The sequence below is a fragment of the Oreochromis niloticus genome, linkage group LG19, assembly GCF_001858045.2.
Source record: "Oreochromis niloticus isolate F11D_XX linkage group LG19, O_niloticus_UMD_NMBU, whole genome shotgun sequence".
NCBI lineage: Eukaryota > Metazoa > Chordata > Actinopteri > Cichliformes > Cichlidae > Oreochromis > Oreochromis niloticus.
The window spans coordinates 8815181-8831489 of record NC_031983.2 but is presented as its reverse complement, the minus strand read 5'-3'; the positions used below and the strand labels follow the sequence as shown (position 1 = coordinate 8831489).

Here is a 16309-nt window from a genome sequence, read left to right as displayed (position 1 = left end):
CCCACTCTGCCCCTCCCCTCCTCATGCTACATCACTACCCAAAAAACCTGAAATGAAACTGAAAATGGGAACTATGCTGTGATATATTCGGCAGCAGAATTCACTTCTGCTCAGATTTGGGGGGGAAGTTTGGAGGAAGAAAACAATCAAGTTCGCTTTGAACTCTTTAACTGACACAAACGTTTCTTCAATCTGTAAGTTTCTTTTCATTGCTTTAAAATTTATCCAATTCCAAATTGTTTTCATTTTGGAATAATCCAAAATGAAAACAATTTGGAATAATTGCAGTAATGCAGATGATTAGGTTCTTATCAGAGATGTGAGCTCTCTAATTTGTTTATCTTCTGTCCGACACGGTAACTTCCTGCTTTTGGTCTCTAACAGCGCTTGAAAGGGGAAAATGACCTCCTCGTATAGCAGCCTTGATGACAGTAACGATTCAAACAAAAGGGTAGGGCAGCATCAAACATTAAAACCCAAACCATTCTCTTTCGTGCCTTGTCTTACTCCTAAAGCTCTCTTCCTCTCAAACCTCACCTTCTTAGACCAGCTGCGTGAAGCTACTTGCGATTGTGGCATGTCTGACTATTCTGGGGGTTTTGCTCGCCATCATCGTGCTGGAGAGACCTCCACCTCCCAAAAACCACGAGATACTCCCAGGTGACGACGGCTGGAGCAATTTCTCTATTGATCAGTGCAGGTAATAATCCAGTAATTACATCACGATCTTCTTAAATATCTGCTGCATGGCTTGAAGAATCTTATTACATGTCCACATTTGCTCACTGTTTCGAAATCAAGTCGTGATTTCGCCGTATTTGTAAAGTGGTGCGTCTTTAAACTTTATTTGGACTCATTCTCCGATTATATTTTCTAACAAAATCTACCACAATTTCCTCTTTATGTGTAATAAATATAAGGAGGAGGCCAGGTGTTGCTCTTTATGTGGGACTGGACGTTTTTCCTTATCAGCCTGACCCACAGTTTGATTGGCTCTAGCTTGCAAAGGTAAACACTGCAGGACAGACACTTCACTGGAATTTCACTGTAACCTAATTTTGGATGTGGAAACTAAAACGGGACAGACTGCGATCTTGTGTCACCTGCACACTGTGCAGCTTTGTACCACAAAGGTAAAAGCTGCTTCCCTGGAATATCACTGAAGCTACCACAAAGAAAAGTTCTTTGTTACAATAAAGGCTGTGAAGCTATGTGACTAGCTAACCAGGTGAAGTCACTTATTCTCAGGGGATGTTAGCGTCAAACCTCAGCTTTCTTTTAAGGTTATTGTTTGTAGAAAGTTGGTAAAACATTCAAATAAATAAAATGCATAGAAGTACTTTAATCATTTTTTGTGTGACTTTCACATTATTTTTGAAGAACTCTTTTGTTTTGCTTCATTGAGGTTTGCTGGCATTCATTTTTGCACACCTCTCTTAAAGCCCCCCATAGCATTTCAATCAGGTCGAGGTCTGGACTTTGCCATTGCAACATCTGGATTCTTTTGACTCAATGCCACCAAGGTGCAGGTCTGCTAAAAACAAGCCCAAACCATCTGCTTTTAACCATGTAAAGCACTTTGTGCTACATTTTTTTTTGTATGAAAAGTGCCTTATAAATAAAGATTGATTGATTGATTGATCACCCGTCCTCCCCTGTGGTTGATAGTTGGTATGAGGTGTTTGTGCTGACATCTCCACTTTGCTCTAGTCTGTCCAAACGACATTGTTCCAGAACTCTTGTTGTCTGTTCAGGTGCAACTTTGCAAACCTAAGCCATCAAGATATTTTTGGAGAAAGAGCCTTTCTCCTGGTAACCCTCAAAATCATTTTACTAGTGGAATCAAGTGTTGGTTTTAAGTTCATTTGGAGTAATATTTGACTCTACAAAACATCAACTGTGACTATTTTTTAAGGATATAGAGGTTAAAGGGAAGCTGTAATGCCCCTTAAAAAGGGTAAAAGCACCTCATAGATGTCAATTAAAGCTTTGGATGAGTCTACAACTCCACATCTTTAGACTTAAAGATTAAAAGTTACTTCCTCCATTTTTTTTTCCACTTCAGCTTCCAAAGAATTCCCTGAGCAGATGTCTTTTTTTAAATCCTGCAGCATGGCCCTTGTGGAGAGCATTCCCGAACATATGAAATACAAAGACAACGTAACATTCGGGATCCCTCTGGAACAAGTCTGGAACAATCTCATCTCAGTGGCAACAAACGAAGTGGATGTGGTCTCTTTCTACTGGACGTTAACTGGGGAAGACATCAGTGTCAACTCTTCCTCTGATATGCCCGTGAGTTACCAGCTGCAGTGGATAGTTGTGTTCCTTATTAAAACATCCCTACAAACTTTTTTCTTCTAATGTTTTCATTGTGTCCTTGGCAGGGAAGGAACATCCTGAAAGAGCTTGAAGAGCTTCCTTCGAGGAATGTGACTGTCCGAGTGATAACGAGTGTTCCCACCGTCAGAACAAACTCCACCGATTTAGAGATCTTAAAACAAAAAGGTTTGCTTTCTCTTCAACAAAGTCTTGTAGACCACCAACTCTTTGCACCAGCTTGACCTTGACCCTTGTCTCTTTTTCTTCCTGCCTGTAGGAGTTCATGTGAGAAAGGTGGACTTTGGCCGCCTTGCAAACGGCGTTCTCCACAGCAAGTTCTGGATCGTCGATAGGAAACACGTGTTTATTGGAAGCGCCAACATGGACTGGAGGGCTTTAACACAGGTGAACACTCACATTAGAGAATCAAAGGTACTTTGCTATTTTGAACCTTTAGAAACGCTGCTAAACAATTTAATGAGTTACTTTTAACTGCAGGTGAAGGAACTAGGAGTTGTGATCTACAACTGCTCCAGTCTCGCGAAGGACCTACGTAAAATCTTCCAGTCCTACTGGGTGATGGGTCAACCCAACAGCTCCTTGCCACAGCCTTGGCCTGCAAAGTATAACACAGACATCAACAAACAACACCCCCTGCTGGTGAAAGAGAATAACATCTCCAGCCAGCTGTATGTGGCAGTAAGTTCTTTAAGTTTCAGTTCCTTTTTAAAGGATATTGTTAGGTTTTCTTTGTCATTAATAGAGAAAGGGTTGTAGTCTGCAGCTATGTCTGCAAAAACATACTTAAAACCTGTGGTTATGAATCAAGTGCTCCTGTTGATTTCTTGTGTTTCACTCCAGGCTTCTCCTCCGTCCTTCTGTCCTCCATCGAGGACTCAGGACCTGGACGCTATTCTCTCCATCATCTTTGGGGCTCAACACTATGTTGATGTATCTGTCATGGAGTACTTCCCCACCACGCGCTTTGACAAGCCTCGAAGGTTAACTTAACCCTTTACAGAAAATACTCCACATTTATGATCCACATCGTTTTCCTCTGTTTTCCTCAGTCTGAAATCTTCGGCTTTCACTCAGCAGATACTGGCCGGTCATCGAGGATGCCATCAAGACGGCCGCGTTCGAGAGGAAAGTGCATATCAGGATGCTGATCAGCTGCGGGCGGGATTCTGATCCAGACATGTTGCCTTTTCTTCAGTCTCTAGCCTCATTCGACTCTCCTCAACAGCATATCAGCATCCAGATAGTAAGACGCAACATGGGATACATGAAACTCCTGAAGATGATTGTCACTATTTTTAAAAAAAAATGTGTTTACGCTCCTTTCTTTTTTCAGAAACTCTACATTGTCCCAGTGGCAAACCAGTCCGATATTCCATTTTCCAGAGTCAACCACAACAAATACATGGTGACTGATAAAGTAGCCTATATCGGTGAGAAACACAATTATTCTACAAATGTGTTGTTGCTCTAAGTCAGTTGATGGAATCTCTGACCAGGTTTATGCTCTGCTGCTACCCAGGTACCTCTAACTGGTCAGGAGACTACTTTCTTACCACCGCTGGAGTGGGCCTGGTGGTATCCCAGCATGCATCTCAACCTGAAATGAAGAATACGACCCTGTACAGTCAGCTCAAGGCAGTATTTAACAGAGACTGGCATTCAGAGTTTGCTGTGGTCCTCGATGACCTGGGACACCACCCAGACTGTTCGCTATCGAGATGACTGAAGCTCTTTTATGAATCTTAAGTGCATTTCATGACATTCAAATCCCGGTTGGGACACAGTATTTTGCTGGTTTTACTACCTTTTTGTGAGGAATGATATTTTTTAATACAACTGTCACATATGTTGATTAACCTACTAAATGTGTCATGCTTCAGTTCTGACTGAACATGTTTTAGTACATGTGCAGTCAGATTATCAATGTTCTTTCAGGCACAGTGTGATCATTCACTGCTGAGCTGATTGTTTTAAAGCATGATAAATTAATATACTGCACAACCATTGAGTGCATTTTAATATCATGGTTAAATATGTAAACATGCATGAGACTTTTGTTGAGTCTCTTGTTGGCTTTTGCCACAGCCTACTTGGATGCTCACTTTGAAGGTACCTGTTGCTGCAGTATCTAAGTAACACCGACCAGCACTGCAAAGCCATGTTTATGCCTGCTGGTCTGATCAGATAAGCGCAGGTTTGATGGGGAAAGTCATCAAAGAAAGGCTGAGAAATCCCCCAACTTTTGCCAGCACAGCAATATTGGTTAAATGTGCCAGCACAATCCTGGAGTTACAAGCAAGGGCAGTGAAAGCTGCAGCTGTGCAATAAGAACCTCATCTTTGTTTCTGATGTGTTGCATGGATGTCCTCTGTTTGTTTGTGTCTGCAATTGTTCAGTTTGTTGGTAGATTTTTGTGCTTTTGTTTGTGTTGGTCTTTGTATATGTTTGCACCCAAGTGTTGCAGATGCTGTCAGTTGGGGTGAGATCTCACACTATACAGCAGCTTCCTCTGGGGTACTGCTTGGACTGCTGATCTGTTTTGCATTTTTTCGCATAAAGAACAGTGTAATAAAGATATGGTGGGAAGAAAAAGAATCTGATCTTTAGACTTTTTTATAGTGTCAGTTCACAACAGTCGCTTTGAGATGCTTTAACTTCGTGAACCATAGTGTAAGGTAAGGACACCATAGATTAGAGAGAAAACTCAAACAATCAGACAATGCACCATGAAGAGCTTTCGGGAAAAGTGGGGAGGAGGAACTCCCTTTTAACAAGAAGACACCTTTGTCACTCAGCCAGGTTCAGGAAGAGACTGCCATGTACAGTGACCTGTTGGGGATTCAAGGGAAAGAGAAGAGAAGAAAGAGAGCATAGATACACAAACAAAACACAAAGTATGGTGGGGAGAATGCCAAGGCTATCTTGGGGAGGTCCCCAGAGTCTATAGCGACATAATTGAGGGATGGTTCATGGACACCTGATCCAACTCTAACTGTAAAAGTCATTAAAAGTTGGTGTCAAGCCTAATCATAAAAAAGAGAGTGTGCCTGTCTCCTGAATCCAAACTAAGGTTTCCCAACAGGGCAACATCCTGACAGCTGAAAGCTCTTCTTTGCAATTTGCTTTTGGAAACCTGAGAAAAACACAAGTAAGCCTGGAGTCTGAGAAGGCAGTGGTCTGTTGATATCATATGCGACTGTGAGGTCTTAAAATATGATAGAGCCTGATCATTCAGAAATATGTAAAGTAAGATTGGTGTTTTGGGTCAAGTGAGCTTTTTCTCTCTTCTTCTTTCAGTGACCTTTGTATGACAAACATAGTCATGTGTTTTGCAGGCTAGCTATAGTTGAGAGAACAATGTCACACACTGCCTCCGCATCAGCTGACCGCGGAATCAGATCTGCTGCAGTTCTTTCAGACACAAAGAATGTATATTTTTTAATGTTGACTTAATCTCCCGCAAGTTATGGATATTAACAGGGCTCTAGACTAACTTTTTGCCATGGGCGCACAAAAGTTAGGCGCACTCAAATTTTTCAACCACATCGCTTAACACTGCAGTTTTACATGTGCACTTTTTTGGGGGGGAAATTGCAGTCCATACAGACAATATTCATTTTTAAATTATTAACTAACAATCTTGTGCTTAAAGTGCTTTGTCAATATTGTAGAAAATGTTAAACTTAATCATCATCTTGGCTCCTCTGACGACCTGTTTGCTGTTGCATGCTGCTGAAAGGCAGTGGGGAGAGGGGACACTTGGGCAGTGCATTTATTGCAGCATATAATGTGTTTTCTGGATACACTGTGCTTTTTCAGCATTCAAAGATTGATGGCACCGTGTCAGAGCACGGTGCTTGTTTTCATTGCTTGTTTTTGCCCTCCCGAACAGTAGGCGGCAGTGTGAGGTAAGTCTATCGCGCACAGGTCATGAGGTCGCAGGGCGGGGCTTCGGCTTGTGCAGTAGGCTACGTGTGCTTCACAGCAGTTAGCTTGCGGTCAGTGAGTTAACACCACAACTGAAGACAGAGACATGGTGCTGCTGGAAAATGATTCGGTAAGAGCAAATATACCTCGTTAATAACTCGGCCTGTTGTTGACGTTCACTATGAGATAAAAGTAAACATTGTATTCCTTAGCTGTCGTAAAGCTAGCTTGCTAATAGCCACAATGTTAGACACGCCAGTAGGCAGATTCAGATTAGCAGTTAGCACTGAAGCTAAGACTGGGTTAGACTTTAAAGTTGTACTTTCTGGCTTAATTTAATTGTTCAGGTCAAAAAGGAGCTGACCGAAATCCTTAGGTTCTCAGCCAGGTGTTGTTAACATTATCTCCAGCTGCCACTTGTTAAATTGGATTACACTTAGCTAAACTGTTGCAGTTTTGTGGAGCAGTGCAGTAGCATTAAATGTTTGAAATGTCTTGTCCTCTCGTCTCCTTTTATGTATTAGCGTAAGATTAACAATAGTTAAAATAAGTAATAATAATCTTATTATTACGATGAGGATTAACGGTTTGATAAAATATTATTAGTAAGGCTGTCTGAATCATCTATCGAGGCCAATTCTCCAGTTGGTACTTTTAAATAAAATAATCTGGATCCACACCGAATTTAAACTAATTCTTCCTCCACCCATGCTTCACCTTTTTCACCAATTTTCATGAAATTCGGCGGTGTAGTTTTTACATAATCTTGCTGACCATGCTTAAACTACTCTGCATGACTGTTGCATGATTTCACATCATCTTTCTCCTCCTGTTGTCCAGTTTCTCACAGAGCTGACACGGCTCTTCCAGAAATGCAGAACATCAGGCAGTGTTGTCATCACATTAAAGAAGTGTAAGTGGGTTTTCCTAAAAGCGACAACCAAGCTGTGAATTTCCATTTTTTAAAATGTATTTATTTATATTTAAGCAGTTTTAGTAAGAGTCTTTCATTCTTCCAGATGATGGGAGAACCAAACCGGTGCCCAGAAAGGGCCACGCGGAGTCTTTTGAACCTGCAGACAACAAATGTCTCCTCAGAGCGACTGACGGCAAGAAGAAAATTAGCACAGTGGTGAGCTAACGTTGCTTTAAGATTTTAATTTTGTGATGCTTTGCCGTCCCCACCCCACAGCTGGTTAATCCTGATTTTTCACTTATAATTTCAGGTCAGCACCAAAGAAGTTATCAAATTTCAGATGGTAGGTTGAGCAAGTTTTCATCTAAAGTCTTTTTTGACCTTCATATAAGACTGAAACTATTGTATTTTTCTTAAAGTTTTGCCTCTTTGATAAATCCACCGTTTGTTCTTCTTTCATTTTCAGGCGTACTCTAACCTCCTCAGAGCTCATATGGATGGACTTAAGAAGAAAGACAAGAAAAGCAAAAGCAAGAAAACCAAAGCCACTCAATGAGCAAGAGACTCTGACCTTGGGTACCTAAACTGGTTCGCACTATCTGAGGGGAGTGGGAGAGGGCTCCATGTGATCTGCAGCCCCCAATCTGCTTTCCTCCCATTCATTCGAGGCCTCAGATTCACAGACTGCTTTGATATTATGCCATTGTTTGCATGATAACATCTCATCCCTGACTGTCCAGTGCCATTTGGAACAGAAAACTGAGGATTTCTCATTCATCATCTCCACTATTTCTGCTTCGGGACCAGATTTTCAAAAGTTCTGCTGCCTCTGGAGCCCGATGATTAACAGCCCTTCACTCTATTTAATTATTAGAGAGCATATTTATGTTATGTTACCAGCTTAAAAATAAAAGTTGTGCTAGCTCATTCTAATTCAGCTGGCTGTAGATGTTTCATTTTTTATTTTTTCATGAAATTGGATTTAAATGTCAATCTGAGTTTTCACGTAGAACCAAATGTTTTTTTTTTCTGGTGGGGTCAAATGTCATGTACTGTATATTTTTTTTTTATTATGTCTTTAGAGGCACAATTAATATTATAGTCATTGTTTTTACATACCGATACCAAGCTGTTAAACTGGCTGTCTTAAATACTTTAACACCAATATGTATATTACAGCTTCAGCTAATGTCTGAATGATGTCATGATTTGGTTAAATAGTGCAAAAAATGTTGAAAGCTGCAGATTTACTGAAAGCATGTTTGAGTTATAAATACAGAGAGGAGTATTGGCTGTAATTCAGATGCCATTTTTTTTTTATCACAATCACAAAGCACGTTTGACTGCAGCCAGAAAACGTTTCCCATTTGTGTTTGTCCCGTCGTGATACCAGAGTCCTGCTCTCATTCAAGAGGACTGCAGCAGAATTTAAATTCAAAAATAAAGTGCTTTCTAAACAGTCACAGCTCGTTTTTGTCTGTTAAAATACTAAAGGACCAAACGTCAGCAAGATAGGAAACATTACGGTTAATACGCTATTTACAAACACGCATTTTTGTGCTGTACTGGCAATAACAGTCTGTGTGGCGGTTAAAAGAAGTGCCGTCTCATAGCGCGGTGTTTCTCTTGTCCGGTCTCTCCTTCGGGGATAGCGCGAGCTGGCGCTGCCGGGCGCTCTCTTCCTGGTATCCCTGGTTCATGAGGCTGGTCACAAACTGGAACATGGTCTGGATCAGAAACAATAAGCATTACACACATGCTGACCATTAAAGTGTCAAGCTTTTGTCATCAGCTTTTAGCAGTTCCCTCCTCTTCTGTGTAATTTAATACACGCTTTTCACAAAGTTATTGCACTGTGCAAAAGCCTTGAGGCAATGCTCTTTGAGAATCACCTTGTTGGTGAAAACATTATTTTATGTCTTTAAACTTGTGTTATCTTTGGCATTTTTTTTAGTTTTGTTTTGCCAATTCAGACAAAGACATGGGAACAAATGGTTTGTTTTATTTGACATGCTTCTAGTAACAAAGGGCCTAAAGATACGATTTAAAATGAGTTCATTGCTAAATTACCTGTTATGTGTAGACATAACACTCCCCAAATCCCTCGATTTAGGCGTCATTTTTGTGCTTGAATGATTCATAGGTTAGTATTTAGCGGCTTAAGAAACACACACACAGGAAAAAAAACATTCCTCCGAAAATGTTAAGGTAGGACTTGACTGAAGTTTTGCAAATGTATTATCAGATTATGAACTTTAAACTTTGCTGACGTGTGACAAACCAGCATTAGCCACTAGAGAGCAGGAGAGGCTCAAAATGGAAAAGGATGCACAGTTTTTATGTGGATATTATACTTTAGATCTAAGCATTTGGATTTTTCTTTACAGCTGTTAAAACGTTTCTATCTGAGCAGCGTCAGCAATCTTTCATTTAAAAGAAAAAAACGTCTCAGAGTGATCAAACTCGTTGTGACAGAAACACTTTCCACTTGCTCAGCACCCTCTTGCATGGTTCAGTGAGATGTAGATTTACCATCAGTCAAACTTGTGTTGCATTAGTCTCCATCTTGACATGTTACGCGGAGCATTAAAGAAGGGAGTCGAGCAGGAACCAGCGTTGCTGCTGTGATGGTCGCACCCATCACATCTATTCCACGAGGTTATTTAACCAGAACGGGAGGTGGAGAGACTCACAGGTCACAGGCTCCTTACCTTCCACGCCTCCTCCAGCTCGGCCGTCCACCTCTCCTTCAGGATGGGCTGCACGGCGCAGATGAATTCTGCTCCAACATACTGGGAAAAAAATAAATAATAATAAAAATAATAATGTGAGATGCTAATGTGCTCGTGGATTGTTATGTGCTATTTGCAAGAGCGGGTGGGTAAAGCATTTTTTGCAGATTGGGGATGTGCGTCAGCTAATTCGGCTGCTGTGACTTTAGGGGTCTCGTTATATAATGGCTAATAAAGCGCTACACCATCAGCACAAATTAAAAAATATGTGTACACCTCTCCAAACAAAGCAGCATCACACACAAACAGACAGCAGCTCAAAGCTGTTGGGGATCATCGGGGGCCTTACGCTGTAGTACTTAGGCGGGGCGTTGTAATGATAATGGCTTTTCCCCAGCTCCAGAGCCAGAGCCTCCAGTCTGTCCAGCTGGTCCAGTCTAGCCACACTTTTTTCAATAAAAGACATCACCCTGCAACAGATTGAAAAACACACTCAGCTTTATCGATCCACCATTCAGTCGTGAATAAGCAGGGAGCGACTATCAGGTGATGCGCATCCACTATAGATGACACTCGTCTGTGCTGAAAGGCTGCAGACTCTCATGCCAATGAGAATAAATAAGACCGATGTGCATCTATCAGCTCCTCTCAGCTGAAAGCCAACCAGCTCCTCTCACAATACTTTATCCCTCCCCGAAGACAAATATTTCTCTACACAAAAGAACACAGTATCAATTTTCTTTGTTGTCGTTTGTTTGTGTGTGTGTGTGTCTGTCTGTTTGCCATCGCTGTAGAGTATTATGTGTGTGACAGCTACAAAGATGGAACAAAGGATGAGAGCTGATTTAGCTCTCTCCTATTTCTGTCTCACAGCCCAACGTGGACATTGGTGCCGATCCCCCAACAAGTGCGCCTGAAGAGCCATTTGGCTGTAGCGGTGAATTTAAGAGCAGCTGGTTCAGGCTGGAATTTCGCCTGCGCCGTGGCTGCAGCAGCCCCACGCTACCCTCTGCACCTTCAGGTCCTCAGGCAGTAATTGGCTGCTTTGGCCTCATGTGTAGAAAAACACAGAGAGGCACGATGCACGCTGGGAAACAACGACAAGTGCCAGTGATGGATGTTATGAGCTCTTTCTGCTTTGGACTGGAAAGCACCGAGCGACACTCTGATTATATGATCACCTGAGGTTTATTTTTATGGTGTGTGATATGCACGACATGGTCTAATCATCTGTTCTTGTTAGTAAGGAAAAATAAAGTTATTCTAGAGCATAAATCTTGTGATGAAGTTCTTTTGTAATCTAAAAAGGATCATTGCCACATGAATGTACCTCATGTGGGTGATGTGTTTCTTTTACTTCCAGAAACCTGGACATTTGTTTGAGTTTGTCCCACACACACACACACACACACACACACACACACACACACACACCGCCCTAAATACCCATTAGAGCACAGGGTGCTTGGACCCTAGTGGATACTTCCTCTTGGGGGTATCTGGAAGATCTTTGGAGAGGCTTTGTTTTTTTAATATATGAAAAACAGGAATGATTTGTTTTTAGGAGTTAAGCACAATAAAGTTATGAAATAGGCCCATTTGTTGCTACACATGGATTGAACAATATTAAGAGAAGGATGCACACGTCATTGATGTTTTATCACTTGATTTATGATCAGTGATGTGGTTATTTTTTTGCAATTGGAAACTTTTACTGCATGAATGAATCATTTCCTATTCAGTTGATTTCTATTTTTTTCCACTCGGTGTGTTTTATATAACACAAGTGTCATCTATTGTGGGATTTCCGACATACCGTTACCAGTCTGCCGTATCCCACTGTTATATTTGAAAATGCTCACCTAGAACACGAGTTCAGCTACATTACCTAAAGTGTTATTTCTGCAGATTGTATTTTCAAGAGTGCTTTCAAATTTATGTAAAGTGCTTCATAAAAGATCTCCATGGTGTAGCTGCTCAATAATAGTTTTATATATATATATATGTATATGTGTGTGTGCTTTAAAAAAATAGGTCAAAAGGGATCCCTGTCAATAGTTATCAGACACTGGGAACAATGAAAGAGTGAAATAATAAAACCTGTTGCTTCAGGTTGAGTGTGTCATCTGTTGGCAGAAGACGGCTAAAGCCAACAATGGTTCTAAGAAGGCTAAAAAAGCACATGGACAACAACCAGAAACTTGAGCTACTTCAGATTAGAAGAAGCAACATGAACCTTTGTTTGTGTGAAAATGTTTAGGTGGAGTAGCTATAGTGGAGTAAACTGCAGATCTATGCTAGGTCGAGATGCTACAAACGGGCTATCAAAAATGAGATATCTGTGATTGTGAACTGGTACATATATATATTTATATAGTACCAGTAAATCTGAGTTTATGTGAAAGATATTGTCTTCCCCTTTGGTGTGTATGCTGTTTAATTTGCTGTTTTTTCAGTGTTGTTCGAGGTGCTGATGTAGGGACGTGCTGGGATGTAGAGTCCGTGACTGACCGCAGGCCGTGCGCCCTGAGTTCTCGGCTGGTCCGCAGCCTCTCCAGGTCCTCCACATCTCGGAAGAGGAAAAAGACGTCCTTGCATTCAGGATGGGTCTCAAACAACCTGTTTGCCATGACAACAAGTACAAGCAGCCATCCGTGAGCCTCTCAGAGCCACTCATGTAACAGCCTGTCACATTCATTCCCACACCAAAACAAACCTCTCCCCCGGAGTTAGGATGATATAAACCCCAGAGTTTTATCATGGACAGTCACACATTTATTATCCTGTTTTTGCCGTGCTGATTTCAGCTCATCAGCGACGCAATTAGAGGATTTTCTCTCACCCTTGAGTCATTCTCTACACCAGACACTTTGAATAGAGATCTGATTGTGCCTTTTGGATCTTACTCTAGTGCTGCTTATAGTCAGTGCCTTCCGGTTTTCACAGCCAACATTTGCAATCAGAAACAGGCTACGGGGGTCATGACTTTGTTAGCCCGTCAGGCCCTACATTCATTTCCACCCGTGGCTCTGGGCGAGCCGCCCTCTCAGATTCAGAGTCTCAATTAAATGAGCCACTGCTCCTTGCTTGCGTCTTCTGACTTAAACTCTCAGCCAGTTTCTCTAACCAGATATGTTTAAGCATGTTACCAACCAATCAGAGATCCTTTCAGTCTCCAGCTGAGGTAGCTGTGATTAGTCATGCTACCAGAATACACAGCTGCCTCCCATGGATGTGAGTGCTGCTGTGCTCACACTGAGATCTAAGGCTTATGGTAATTCTGTGTTTTCATCATCGTGGAAGAAAAGGATTGTGACAGGCATCTGAAATGTTGTCAGACAATCAGGGGAGGAAAATATAAGCTAAAAAAAAGGGTGACTGGGAGAAGCTGTTGATTTTAATTCACATAAAACTTAACGAGATCGGATAGGCATCACATTTCCACCGATATGAAACATCAGGTAATATCAGATACTCATCAAAGAAAAACTGTTTATTGTGTTTATTGTGGCTGATTCCAGTGCAAACTTACAAAATGTGGGTTAAGGTAAAGTTTGATGTGCCCTGTTCTGAAGAAGACACTATTCAGAGCGTGTTAAAGCTCTGCATTACCAGAAGTAATTATGAGCTGATTATATTATCAGAGAAACAACAATAATTCTTAATTATTAGCTAACAACACAAATAGCACTGCTTACTGTGAAAATTTGTTACCTGTAGTGCTACGCAGACAACTTGGACACGTACGGTGCTGATTTCTAACTCTGAGTTAAGGATTAATGGGAAATAATAACATGTAAAATGATGGTGGGTGTGGCGGTTTTGCTGTTTTGCTTTTATTCCCCGTGGCCCTTTGAAAGAAAGCAGTCCTGTATTTTTAAACCTGAGATTAAAAAAAAAATAGGGCACATGTACAACCTTGGAAGATAAAGAGATGGCTAGAGGTGCTGGGAGAGGTGTCAGAGACTCTAATGAAAGCTGCAAAAAATACCCATAGCTCTCTAGCCTTTACACAAGCTCACCAAAATGCCCAGAGGTCTGAGGAAGCATGCATAGCAGCATGTTTGTATGAGCTTTTAAGTACTGTTAAAGCACATCTTACTATCATGTCTCCCTGTTTCTTCCTCCAGTTTCTCTTTAGTCTTTATCATTTAACTGAATGCGTAGAGCTTACAAGTTAAGCAACATGTGGGTATGCCATGCGCTTTATTACCTACAGCATCACACATGAGAAACGTGCACGTAATTGTATCTTTTTCATTCAATTCAGCTGCACAAAGTTGAAGAAACAATGCTATGTTTGCAGTGTTACTGTTTTTGTGTTGTTTTTTTCAATAGCAAAGTTCATCCGTGACGAGAGAGCTGGGACACTTTCCTTCTCGCTACTCATACTGAGATGCTCGCCAGCTTCACTGATGAAATAAAAAAAAAAGGGTGAAAGTGAAGCTCTTATTTCACGACTGTCAGCACACCGGCGACACATAGACAGCTTGTTATTTTCTTCCATTGTTAATCTCTTGTGGACATGGAGTGTGCATGCAAGCATGCATAACATATGCAGACAACGTAGCACTCTGAATGGCTCAAGTGGAATTTTAATTGGCATTGCACAGAGGTTGCATTCATTTCTGTGTCGTTCACAGATATGCTACTCCACCTTTGGTGCACCTTACTTTGGGTAAATTTCACAGATGAAAATTCCCTTGCTGAGGAGTAAGGTGAAAACACCATTGACAAACAGGCGATTCCCATTTGTTGTTTCATTGTAACCATTGAGTTGCAGGCAACGGTGACATTTGTACCCTGGGGTGTCCCTGACCCACGAGAGGCCCATGTATTTTCAGGCCAACACCTAAAGTCAATCCCTTTAACTCACTCCAGGCATCTTTCACTGGGCTTCTGGCCACAAATAGTCTCTCTTCACTCTAAAGACTGACAGTCTAGATCACCATATCCTCTCATTTGTCTCATTTCCCTGCCAAGTGCCAAAGGGCTAAAGATGTTTTCCCGGAGGCTAGTTATCATCCTAATTGCTAAAATGAATTTGCCTGATGGCTAATGCCTTTAATTGTATAGTACTATGGGAGACCCGGACTGATATTATTATTGTTACTATCACGTGATGACATTAGGATGTGATTTGGAGTGATATGAAGGGAGGTGCGCGGGGGTGAGGTGGGGGGATCTGTTCCAAGCTTCCGGGGGGCGCGGAGAGGGGGGAGGGAGTGATGGAGGTAGAATTCAGGCATGTCATCATCACAGTAGCTCACCAAGATACTTTACAGACCTCTTCCTCTGCAGCCTGCAGGTCACAGCGTTTCATTAAGCTCTGATTGGATGATCAGACTGAAATTAATAGGCATTATTTTTACTTCTTTTTTCTTCTTCTTCTGCGTAACAAGCAACAACAAAGCGATGCAACCCATTAATACAATACAGTACAATACAGTATCTTAAAGGACTCAGTGTGACTTGATAAAACTAAAGAATTTATAACACCCCGCCCCCCGTCCTTACATGTCGCTTCACTAAATTAGTATTTTATTCGATTCTGAATTGCCTGAAATTCGACAAACATCAGAAAAGTCCTACCTGACGAACATAATAATCCCAACTTTGGCTATATCGTCCCGGATAACTTTCCACGAGTCTTTAATCATCTGAATCTGGTCCTCGTTGGGATACGCGGCGGCAGCAGCAGCATCCTCTGAAGTCTTCTCTGCAAACTCTGATTTTGCTGCGAGACCTGATATTGCGCAGCCCATTCTTCACATGAAAGAAGGAAAGAAGATTATTTATTTATTCTATTTTGGGGCAATGCCAATCCAGGAAGATTTTTTTTTTTTAAAAAAAGGAAAAACGACAGTTAGATACTTCGGTGCCAGAGGAAATGTGCTGGTGGTGGCATCTGGTTTCAGTGCGCGTCTGGAACTCCGCTCCTCCGCGTCAAGTCAGTGACCAGGATGCGAGCTGTGGTTGGCTCAAAATAAATAAATAAAAAACCCTCGGTGATGCGCAAATATGACAAAGGTTTGGTGCCTTTATGGAGAGGGTTTCTCTTGTGGATTTCCGGTGTAACTCGATGTGTTCATGTCCGACTTGATGGAACTTTTTTTTTTTTTTTTTTAAGCGAGGCGGCGCTCGGCATGACTTTAAAAATAAAAAAAAAAACTAGCCAACACAAATGAACAGACTTATGAGAGCACATTAGCAACTATAGTTGCTACTGGCAGCTCCACCCGGATCTTATTCTAACACAGAGGTTCCCAAAGTGTGGGGCCCGCCCCCTAGGAGGGGCGCAGAGTCATTGCGGGGGGGCGGTATGAAAAGAAAAAAAAAGAAAAAAGAATGCTTGCACACTGCTAGCATAATGGACAGGTTTTTGACGGGG

General features: G+C 41.6%; 3 protein-coding genes across 5 annotated transcripts; 2 read left to right on the top strand and 1 right to left on the bottom strand.

The window, feature by feature from the left end:
* Nucleotides 1-52: 52 nt before the first annotated feature.
* pld4 (phospholipase D family member 4) lies at nt 53-4938 on the top strand. Of its 3 annotated transcripts, none has more exons than XM_005453319.3 (11): nt 53-194; nt 385-451; nt 546-700; nt 2112-2295; nt 2388-2508; nt 2600-2727; nt 2821-3021; nt 3184-3323; nt 3418-3586; nt 3677-3773; nt 3863-4938. In XM_005453319.3, exons 2-11 carry the CDS (start codon nt 401-403, stop codon nt 4063-4065), a joined length of 1449 nt encoding a protein of 482 aa, XP_005453376.1. In that variant the 5' UTR covers nt 53-194; nt 385-400; the 3' UTR covers nt 4066-4938. The 3 variants fall into 3 exon arrangements, with proteins under 3 accessions (XP_005453376.1, XP_005453377.1, XP_005453378.1); XM_005453320.3 differs by having other exon boundaries at nt 55-194; nt 3421-3586; XM_005453321.3 differs by lacking the exons at nt 53-194; nt 385-451 and having other exon boundaries at nt 562-700; nt 2066-2295.
* Nucleotides 4939-6242: 1304 nt separating this feature from the next.
* srp14 (signal recognition particle 14) lies at nt 6243-8462 on the top strand. Its single transcript, XM_003447747.5, has 5 exons — nt 6243-6400; nt 7111-7183; nt 7290-7402; nt 7497-7529; nt 7653-8462. Exons 1-5 carry the CDS (start codon nt 6377-6379, stop codon nt 7740-7742), a joined length of 333 nt encoding a protein of 110 aa, XP_003447795.1. The 5' UTR covers nt 6243-6376; the 3' UTR covers nt 7743-8462.
* On the bottom strand, nt 8317-16230 carry xgb (x globin). The gene is made up of 6 exons (XM_003447748.5): nt 15793-16230; nt 15511-15684; nt 12430-12537; nt 10268-10388; nt 9898-9978; nt 8317-8913 (listed from the first exon to the last, which is right to left on the bottom strand). The coding sequence occupies exons 2-6, from the start codon at nt 15681-15683 to the stop codon at nt 8794-8796; spliced, it is 603 nt and encodes a 200-aa protein (XP_003447796.1). The 5' UTR covers nt 15684; nt 15793-16230; the 3' UTR covers nt 8317-8793.
* Nucleotides 16231-16309: the final 79 nt, after the last annotated feature.